This window comes from Neovison vison, chromosome 13 (genome assembly GCF_020171115.1).
Source record: "Neovison vison isolate M4711 chromosome 13, ASM_NN_V1, whole genome shotgun sequence".
Taxonomy (NCBI): Eukaryota; Metazoa; Chordata; class Mammalia; order Carnivora; family Mustelidae; genus Neogale; species Neogale vison.
In genome coordinates this window covers 108485116-108495881 of record NC_058103.1, presented here as the reverse complement: position 1 = coordinate 108495881, position 10766 = coordinate 108485116, and the positions used below count along the sequence as shown (strand labels likewise).

Genomic DNA, 10766 nt, shown 5'->3' with positions numbered 1-10766 from the left:
CACCAGTTAACCTGACATCCCTGCGACTCATTTGCAAAAGGGGGACTGTGAGAGTATCCGTCTGTTGGGGTCATGGTGAGAATTGGATGAGAAAATGCATACAGAGCATGGAGAACGCAGGCCCAGGGGTGGTGGTGATGACAGCAGGTGAGGTGACTTTGGGACCGTTGCTTAGAAACTCTGGCCTCAGTTTCCTTATCTGTGGAATGATGGAGTCCCGCAGGAGCATTCGGGAATCTGCGCGGCCTCAGTTTTTGAGTACCTTTCGTGTTGGTGCTACATTGGGGGTTCAGAGAAGGGCAAGGCCTGGCCCTCACCCTCTGGAAGCTCGCCTCTGGGGAAGGGGACGCGCGCACACACACACACACACACACACACACACCTCTAATGGAAGACAAGGTGCCAAAGAGCTGCTAGGTTCATGAGTGTGAGTGTTCAGGGCAAGTGGGCCCTGGAGAGCTTGATGGGGAGGCGGTGTTGGACCCGGGCTTTGAAGAGTGAGTAGAGAGAGATTGTCTTTCCCTGCCGAAGACACTTTATCTTCAGGATAAAGGTTCAGCCCTTTAGCTAAGTCTACCAGGCTCTTCGTGACCTGGCTCAGCCTCCTTCTGCTGCTTCTCCGTTTGCTCCCATCAGGGCCCCTCACACTGTGATAGTTTAAGGACCTAAAAAATACATCACACCTTCTTTTGCCTGGTGCCCATCTCTGCATATGCCAGTTCCTTTGGTCTGTAACCCTCGCCTCCCTCTGCTGGGGGAGGGGTGCAGCAGAGCCATGGGATCCGACCCTGGGGTCCAGCCTAGCTTTGCCCCTGCCAGCTGGTGGGGCTTCTGCTGTGTTACTCAATCTCTGGGTGGGTGAGTGTCCTCATCTGCAAAATGGGGACATGGGAAATAATAGTGCTTGCCTCAGAGGGTGGTTACAAGGATTAAATGAGTTATATATGCAAAGAGCTTTCGGGCTGGGACCACAGTAATCACTGAATAAATATGAGCAGTTGTGATAAACATTCTGCGCCTGGCTGGCTCCTTCAGGTGTTAGCTTAGGCACCACCTCCCTGCACGGGACAGCTCCCAGGGGCCTGTTGCGTGCACCTGTTGGTATCTCCTCTTCTACCAAAGTACCAACACCTGTCGCCCCTAGGTATTCCGACCAGATTGCAAACATCATGAGGAGAGACAGCGCCAGTAGATTGATTTGGTGCTGGAAGAGACACAGTAAATAATGAATGACATCTCTGAGGGTTCCAGAGATGCGGCTCCTAGGGGGCTGGCGGTGGGCCACTGAGTACCGTGAGGATGAACAGGCAGAGGACCTTGACAGCGCAAGCAAGAGACAGAGCCTGGGCGTCCAGAGTATCTAGGGCTCCCGCTTGCCCCGGGAGGGACCCCGGGCAGGTACTGCGCCACGAGCAGAAGACCGCGCGCCACTCGGGCCGGGTCTGCGCCGGGGGAGAAAATGCAGCCGGACGAGTCTAGCGAGCCCGCTGGGGCCCCGCCCCGCCCGCCGCAGCCCGAGCGGCTACCGCCCCGCCCCGCCCCCTCGGTCCCAGCCTGCACCGCCCCCGCGCAGGGCGGGCTCCGCGCGCTTATTCGGCTGGGGGCAGCGCTGCTGCGGGCCAGCCGCCGGCTGCCGCTGCGGGATGCTGCGCTCCACATCCACCGTCACCCTGCTCTCGGGCAGCGGCGCCGGGGCGCCCAGCAGGAGGGTGAGTAGCCAGGGGCGACTGCCGCCGCCGTCCCGCTTCCCCGACCCGGCCAGGACCCTAACGGGGTCTGGCGTTGGGGACGCGCGGGAGCCAGTTCCCTGGTCCCCCCGCCCCTCACCCCCAGCCTTGACCCGCACCCCCACCACTCTGGACTCAACTCTCCCATCCCGTCCCAGCTCCGGCTGTGATCCTCTGGACGGCCAGCCACCGGCTCGTGGAGCTTAAGGGACTTTCTGGAATTCCCAGAGATTTTCTTTCCTTCCTGTCTCCTCTCTTAGGCCACGTTAATTGGTGGCACGAGTTTAAAAAGCAAGGGGGAAACATTCCTGCATTTCCTTACTTGAGGCTCAAAGGGAATGAATGTCTTTAACACCCAACTTTGCCTCCTTTCGGCGATTGAACAAAAGGTCACTTGTCCCCACTGGTGATAGAATAACACCGATTCTGGAGTGAGCTTAGCTAATGTGTGGGCTTCACCTTACAACAGCGAGATCAGCAGCAGGTTCCCCAGGAGCCCAGTGGTATGGGACTCGGATTTCTGCGAACCACTTTCTTGGTTCTGATTTAAATACCAGCACAGGGGCTGCGGAGGTAGACCAAGGAGTCCTGGGCCCCATCTCCAGGAAGGCTGCACTTTAGAAGCACTCTGTTTCTCCCTCACCTTGGTTGCATTTTTTTTCTTACCTCTCCAGATGCTCTGTGAAATGATGCTAGGCTCATGCAGGTTGCACCTGTCTGGTTCTGTATCTCTTCCAAGATCAGGCCTCAGAGCACCCTGCCAGGGGCTGGCCTTGTGGCTCCTTAGTTCATCCCTTTCTCACAGTACTTACATTTATCACTTGGTGCCTCTTTTCTGTGGTTGAGACTTCTCTTATGTTCCCCAAGTTTTAGCTAAACAGATGCTTAAGTCCAAGTCAGGACCCCCTTTGGCCCCCACCTCCGACTTCTAGTCTTGCCCACGTGCCTATATGCATTTCCATACTTCAGACGAGGGACTGACTTACCTTCTGTGCTTTATCTCTAGAAGGTCATTGTGTTACTCTTGGGTGTGGGCCAAGTGATGGATTCTGAGGGGGGGGGTGTTGTGTGTGTGTGTCTCTGTGTGCAGACATGTGGGACTGACAGAACTCTGTTCGTCTGGTTATTAGCTTTGTAAAGCAACATCCCCATCAGGTCCAAGTGGGTCTCCAACCACAGTCCCAGCCTTACTCCAAGACAGGCATTGGCCTTTTTTCTATGGAAATCCTGCTCAGTTGGAACATAGTTGAGATTGAGAAAGAATGAAGTCACTAAAAAGCCAGCCCTGAGCCTGGACAGAGGCATACGTGGGACCAGACTGCATGGAAGTGTCAAGGGCCCTTCCAGAAATGGGTGGCTAGATTCCGGGGGGGGGGGGTGGCGCACTGCATCTGGGACTAGCACACTAGATAACCTTTGTGAAGATTGTTTTTCTCAAATGTTTACTGTCAAGTATTTCTTTAGTTGTTAGTGGCACAGTGGACAGACTGTTGAGAAAGCTTTGCCTTTTGATTAAGACAACCAAAGTACGTTAGGCTAGAGGGGTCAGGGACCCAAGTCAGACCATGTGGGGCTGGTGTGAGCACACAAGTACTGGCACGCTTATTCAGGAAAGAAGATATCTAAAGGTTCTAGGATTCCCTTTAAGATTTCCTCTGCTCGTGATCTACAAATACCACAGGTCCTGGCAATGTGTGTGTGTGGGGGGGGGGGGCAAGGTGGGAAGATGGGATCCGTCGATTGATTTTTTTTTTTTTTTAACAACATTTATAGATATCCTGGAGGATACAGGGCTAGGCATTGGGATCCACTCCACCTGTGGAGGCAGTCCTTATCACAGACTACCATCGTACAAAGTGATAGTTGTTATAGTGTTAACAGAGTTGGGTGAAGCTAAAAGGAAGGGTTCTTCCCAAAGCAACTGAGGAAGACCTCTCTCTTCAGGAGCCATTTGAGTTTGGTTTTGCAGGGTGAATAGGAGTTCGTGGGATGATTGGCATTGGGATACTGACAGGAGGAAATGTTACTCATTTTAATGTAAGTCTTGGCATACACTGTATCATAATGGCATATTGAATTTGCAAACACTTATGTTTTTGGTGAAACAAGAATGGGATATCTTGAAAATAAAATTGTAGACCAAGTAATCCTAAAAATTGTTCCTGATGTCGAAAGTAGTTTGTCAGTAAACTCTGTGTCATCCTACCTTTCCTCTTGGATATTGGACAAGTGATGGTCTTGAACAAGAACATGCTAGCGACCATCATAGCATTTCTGTTTTTATCCAAAGAGCTTACCAAATTAGGGACTGTGGGAAAACCAGGCTATATTGGTCCAGATAGTCAAGCCAGCTAGAAATGGTGGTGACAGCTGACACTGAGCAGGGAGTTTTCTGAGTCAGCCAGCCAGGGTGGTGTAGCTGGACCAGACTCTCACAGGTTATCCCCTGTCCCATGGCTGCCACCGACAACTTGTATTTCCTTCTTATCTGAAATCATCTCTCAAAGAAACAAAAAAACCAAAACTGGTGGGAAAGTAATTTCTGTCAGCTAATAAGCAAAGAGGCATTTATGGAAGCCAACCAGCAAGGGTTGTGGAAAAAGAAAAAATCTACCTTCAAACCAGTTGTGCACTAAAAATAGTTTTATCTATGGCAACGGCAGGAAGATAGATGGGCTGCAGAATAACCACAGACAGCGCGATGCCCTTTGAGAGTGCCGGGGAGACGTTTACAAAAACACTGACCTCCCTTCTCGATTTTGAAGGGAGTTTTGCAAACGAACTTAATCCCACTGAATGAGCCTTTTGAAATGAAAGGTCTGCTGTGTGGCCAGGTTGTGTGTGTCGAGGAGGGAAGGCACGTGTTGCTTCGTGCAGCCAAATGCTTCTGGTGAAGCCGTTCAGCTGGGGCTGTGAGAGACCGAGATCTGTCAAGGGTTTCCTCCAGCACCACGCCGTCTTGATAATGAGAGATTGTTGGCTGGTGTGATGGGTCGTGATCCCTCAGTGGTTCATAAAAAGAAAAACAAAACAGAAGCAAACCCAAAAAAGGCCAGAAGATAGGACTGTCTTGCTGATCTTTCTGTTTGGCAAAGGTGTCCTCTGTCCAAACCCAGCTGGCCTGCTGGTCCTCCCTCCTTAGCTAACACACACTCTCCTAGGACACATTTCTATCTGATTGGCTCAGAATAAAGAATTTTCTTCAGCTGGCCAGTGAATGGGTCACACAGGTATTTACTTCCTTTTCACAGAAACATCTGTGTGTGTAACCTCTGTATCTGTGGGCTCTGAGGAAGGGACGTGGCACTCTGGGGCCTCAGTGTCTGGTGGAAGGAAGCTGGTGGCGGCACCCACCAGGAATGCGTGGGCAGAGGGCCCACTGCCCCCAGAAAACAGGCAGGCTCCTCAGCAGGGCCCCCTGGACCCAGTCCTTGACAGGCCAAGTTGCAAAGTTTTGGAACTGGGGCATCCTTAGGACTTAGCCAAAAAGCCTCTTTCACTCAAGTGTGACAGTTGTAGGTTCAGAAAAAAATGTCCCAATCTCTGGACCCTTCCTTGGGTGAACCCAACTTGTTGTGTCAGAGGAAGGATGAACAGACCTTGAGTCTTGGAGGCTCTTAGGACACTTGATTTCCTCAAGATGGTGAACCCATGGTGCTTCTGCAGAGGGTATTAAGTGGGATTCTGGACCCTTCCTTCTCTTCAGTGTCCTGTAAGAGGGCTGCATACATGGTCTGTGTCACAGTTCACCTGTCCTGAGTACCCATACCTGAGCAAGAACCCCAATGCCTGAGCTTCTGATCACTTGGAAAAGCCTTTCAGGTCAGCCACCTCAAAAATGGTCTAGTTGTGCTCGAGGAGTTGTGGATCCAGGACTAACGAACCAGAGACCATGTTGAAAAGCTTCCATCTGAAATACTTTCAGCCAATACGTGTGTCTTGGTCTTCGAGCTTCCGGTGGCCGGCTACCCCAGCCGAAACAGTTCTGATGTTCTCCAGCAGGAAGAAGAGGGACACGGGGCTATTTCCCTCTGTCTTGCTGTCGCTGAGTGATTATTTCCTGAATTTCAGTCATACTGCTGACTCTTATTTGTACTTTAAGGCCAGAGTGCCCTTTCTAAAATGCAACTCCCAGTCAGCTGATGACCCCACTTCAGGAGCCCTCCTTGGTCCTACCAGCACCAAGTCCAAATTCCATACTCGAGCATTCAGGCCTTTCTGATCTGGCCTTTGCCTCCCTTGTCCCCTTCCCACACATTTCCCAGATAATCCACACTGCTTGCCATCCCCCAAGCTTTCCATGCTCTTCCTCACCTCTTTCATGCTTCTTTGAGGAGGGGTCACCTCCTCCAGGGAGCCTGTCTGAATTCGCCTTTTCCGTGTTTCCCTGGAGGCCTGTACACCTGGTTATTGTTTACATTGTCTGTGATTAACTACTGAGGAGAGGGGTTAGGGACCCTGCCTCCCCAGGCCTGGTGTAATTGGTGCTTAAAAAGAGAATGGGGTCACTGGGGTCCTACAGGGGCCACAACTCACACTGAATCAGCAAACAAGAAACAAGGAAGAGAAACTTGGGATAAAGCCAGCCTGTCACCTCTGGCCCACCTGGGCAGGAAGCAGGTGACAGACAGCTGGGAGTGCTGGTCCAGTTGAAGAGTTTGACAGTTCTGGGAAGGCCTCCAAATAGTTGCCCCATCCTGTTGCACAAGTTGACGTCTCATTCCTTTGGTTAAGTCCGTGGTTCTCAACCCTGGTTATACATAGAATCACTGAGAAGCTTAAAATATCTGTGCCCAGGCCCCACCCCAGACAGTTTAAACAGGAACCTCTGAAAGTAGAGAGTAATACCCGGGTTTTTCAGGAAGCTCCCCAGGTGATTCTGATGCGCAGCCAAGAATAGGAACTACTTCTTGAATCATAGCTGTCTTCTTAGAGCTTTCTTGGAAATACAGACATTCCTGGGATGGTGCTCTGGAAGGTCGCATTGCCTTTGTGGAAGGTCAAGGTGGAGGTGGGGGCAGAGTGGGGAGAGGGGTTCCTAACACTCCAGGTCACACTGGTATTTCTGCGCATTCACTGACCGGCATTTTCTCTCTGCATGTTGGCATTCCTGGGCGCATTGTGTGCCTGTATAGAAGTGAGCCGGTGAGGACAGGCAGGAGAGAGCATTGTCCTTATATTTATGAATTTTTGTCCTGAGTCCATCCCAACACAGGAAAGAGGGGCTCGAGAACCCCTTATACCACCTACAAAGAGTCCAAGTCTGCAGATCAGCTCATGCCGCCTGGGCCATATTTGGCCCTCTTGGCTTCTTTTGTATACCTCTGAGATAAGAATGGCTTTTCCAGTGGCCTGCAAAACCTAAATATTTCCTACCTGGCCCTTTACAGAAAAGATCCGCCCCACTCTGATGGAGTGCACGTTCAGGACCACAGGGGAGCTAAGAGGTCAACTCCAAGGGGCGTACCTTGCTCCACACAGTCTGACCCACATAGTCCAGACGCCTTATCGTTGGGCCGAGCAGAGTGTGGTGCCTGTGTTCCAAGCCACAACACAGGAACCACACCTCCTGTTGTTAGGTGGAACAGGGCAGGAAGCCACCGTCACCGAGTGGACCAGGCCGTAGAGAAATGGAAATGCATGTGGCTAATTTCTTTAGGGAAATACATCTCTGGCAACTCATGAGTATCCCCACCCCCTCCCTGGGTCATCTTCTCCACCCCTTTTTATTTGATGATACTTTTCTCTGGGTGAGCCCATGTGGTGAAGCCGAGAGCATGATGGTATGTGGCTCCCCAGTTTCTCCTGTCAATGGAGACCAGCCTTCTGTCTCCACAGTGGGGGTGGGCAGAAACAGGGCCCCAGAGGACCTGCCTAGCTCTCAGGTGCCCTGAGTTGCAGACAAGGGCTTGGTTGTGTGATTCTTGTGGAGGAGGCTTGAATAGTATCTGTGCCTCCCTTGATGTCCCTCCCAGGGGGGTTGGTTTGAAGAAAGTGGAAGGTGCTCTGGGGAGTTTCAGATATATTTGCCTTACTGTGTTTTACTTCAACCTAAAAAAGAAACTCCTACTGATATTTAATTTACTGAGTAAGTGCCTATTATGTGTTGATACCATGCTAAGCCCAAAGGATGACAAAAGCAATTAAAGCATAAAGCTTGCGTGATCTCTTCCCCTATTTCCCAGCCCCCCTTCCGTCCATGTTGCAATGCATGGACTGTAATAGGAGGCACCCAGTAACTGCTGTTGAATCACTTAACTCAGATTTGAGTGTTAGTCCCTTCCTGCAAAGCGGTGAATGACTCCTGATTGCTTCTACTAGAGACCTTGCTTCTCCATCAGGCCTTTCTTTGTAGCTTGTTAGTAGCTTTGTAGTTTGGCCCCTACCTGTCTGTTTTCCTTCCCCACTCTAGTGTAGGTTGTAGACCCGCTTAATGTTCTCAGAACATTCTCACATCTGTGCCTTTGGCCTGGAGCAAATGCCTTGCCTCATAGTTGTTTGCTTTTGCGAGGATGTATTCTCCAAATCTCAATGAACAACAAAGTCTTTCCTGTCTTTCTATACCCAGCTCAAATGCCATCTCCAGGAGCCTTTGATCTACTCCCACCTCTGATTAAGACCATTGTTCCTTTTATATTCCTACTCCTTTGTAAGAAAGTGCAATTCCACCAACCTTAACCACCAGGCTCCCCTGCCTCTCAGGACCTTATACTGGTAATATTAAGTGTTCCTATGTGCCTTGTTTGGGTGTGTTTTTGGATGCTGAGCTCTTGGGAACATGGCTGTTTCTTTTTCATCTTGGTACTCTCATTGCCCTTAATACTATTTTATAAGAGTGGGTGTTCCATAACCTAATGATGAAATACACTTAGTCTACCTTCCTGCTTTTGATTCACTGCAACAGACCATTGCTTGTAGGGACAACTAATCCAGTAGCTGTGGTGTTCAGGGTAAGAAAGATTTAGTTCTTCTCATTGTTCAGAGCATAGGGCTGAGCCAGCTACTGTGGGAGTCCTGGGAATAAAGGACCCTGCCCTTCTCAGGTACTGCCCAGCCTCGGCTGCTCTGGGGATCATGTATCAGAGTTTAAGGAAACCATAAAGATCAGCATCATAAAATGCTAAGAGAGATAAGCTCCCCTGCCTTGATCTTACTCAGGGGGAAATTTTCCCACAGGGAGATTGCCTGAAAGTGAATGAATAAAGGAGGTAAACTACACTAGGTCAACTTCGTGGGTTCCTTCAAAGGTTACTTAGTGCTTCTGTTGAGGAATTCAGGATATTTTCTAGACCTCTGGGTGGTTCTCTTTGCTGCTCATGAGGCACTCCTGTGGATCTAGGAAAGCTTGATCTGTCTCTCTTTTCTAGATACAGTGTCTCTCAATCTTTATTATTGCTATCACTACTATTATTTTTAATTAAAAAATTTACACAAAATTCCACAATTTACAGGATGATGGTTGCATCTAGGTAATAATACAAATATCTCATACCAATAGAGGCTTCCTGTGTGGCAACTTGGAAGAGTTGGACACAATGTGGGAATCCCACTTTACAGGGACAACCATCACCACCATCCATTGGTTGTGTTTCCTTCAAGATTTTTTTCCATAAATCTATGCAAATTATCAGAGTGTATTTAAAAAACAAAAATGAGATGATTATTCACATTTTCCCCTGCAATTTCCTTTTTTTTTTTTTTTCCCCCCCACATGACAACACATTTGACCATCTTAGGAAGGCGTCTGATCTTCTTCCATGCTGGGTTTCCACTGTGTCTGTGCAGTCTGCCCGTCAGCGGGTCAGTACTGATGAGAGAGTGCTGGCCCCACATGTAGCCCGTACCTTACAGCACCTCTAAGGACAAGAGTAAACATTGGACACAGGGGCTGGCTGTGACTTCAAGAACCCGCTACTGTTGCCAGATAGCTTTGAAGTCAAATGTGTGATTTTACAGGTTCCTTTTAGTTTCGTTCATTATCTCTCACCAGGGAAAACTGATGGCTTAAGGGAAAACATTCTATTTCTTGTAGGGTTTTGTCATTCCTCAGGGTACACTTGGCTCAGTGTTGAGTGTTGCGGGAAGTATGCTGAGGTATAGCAGGGTTCTGGGTGGACAGATCAAGAATTGTCTCAAACAGGGGAGGGAAACAGTACACTTTTGGGTGATTGGACCAGTGGAGTCCCTTCTGGGCTTTGTGCCCTCTTTAGTCTTTATTCTGAAAATTACATTAGGGACCAATCACCCTCCAAAAAGGCATCACTTACAGTAGATCCATGACCAAATTGTTGTTTCATGAAAAGCAGAACCATAAAGCCGAGTGGGACTATTTCTTTTTGGAACTTAAAGGATGATCGTTGCATCTAGGTAATAATACAAATATCTCATACCAGTAGAGGCTTCCTGTGTGGCAGTTTTCCTTTTATCTGCATTTACACTTGAGATTCAAAGAGATTGAAGAGCTTGCCCATAGTCAGCACAGCCAGGAGGCGTTGATATCTGTAGGTGTGGGCACTTGTGCAAGCATATACGTGTATTTACCCATGTGTATGTGTGTACACACGTGTGTCTAGAGTGGGGTGGAGGAGGAGAGCACTTCCCTTTCTCTGCAGAATGGTGCTGCCGATTAGATCAGCCTATCACAGAAGATTATTGGCCGTCAGACTTGGGTTGCCTACCTGCTGTGAGTCCCACTTTGGTGTTTGTGGAAATGCCAGCTCGTTTCGACCAGTCCAGGTGGCCCCAAGTCAGGGGTTTGCCTTCCCCTGGAGGAAATCTGATTCCCTGTCTGTGCTCTTGGCTGTCCGTGAAGAGAACTGCCTTCTGGCTGGAATGGGTGGTTTGTCCCTGGCCAGCAGGACTAGCAGTGAGTTTCGAAGGGTTCAGTGCAAATTGGCCACATCAGGGGCAGTGAGTGCTCTGGGGTTTCTGGGGGATGTAGCTTGCCCAGTGGAGAGTGAGGATGGAGAATAATTATGAAACCAAGTCATTTAGTTGAAGGAGCTGGGGTTTTTAAATCCGGAGGAGAAGACGTTCAGA

At 49.5% G+C, this 10766-nt stretch overlaps 1 protein-coding gene across 4 annotated transcripts in view; it reads left to right on the top strand.

The window, feature by feature from the left end:
• The first annotated feature begins 1626 nt into the window (after positions 1 to 1626).
• Positions 1627 to 10766, top strand: part of LOC122894293 (myocardial zonula adherens protein) — an 89355-nt gene continuing 80215 nt past the window's right edge. For all 4 annotated transcript variants that reach the window (XM_044231910.1, XM_044231909.1, XM_044231911.1 and 1 more), the window contains exon 1: positions 1627 to 1709. In XM_044231910.1, the coding sequence (XP_044087845.1) occupies positions 1644 to 1709 (66 nt within the window). In that variant the 5' untranslated portion in view covers positions 1627 to 1643. The remainder of the gene's footprint in view (positions 1710 to 10766) is intronic.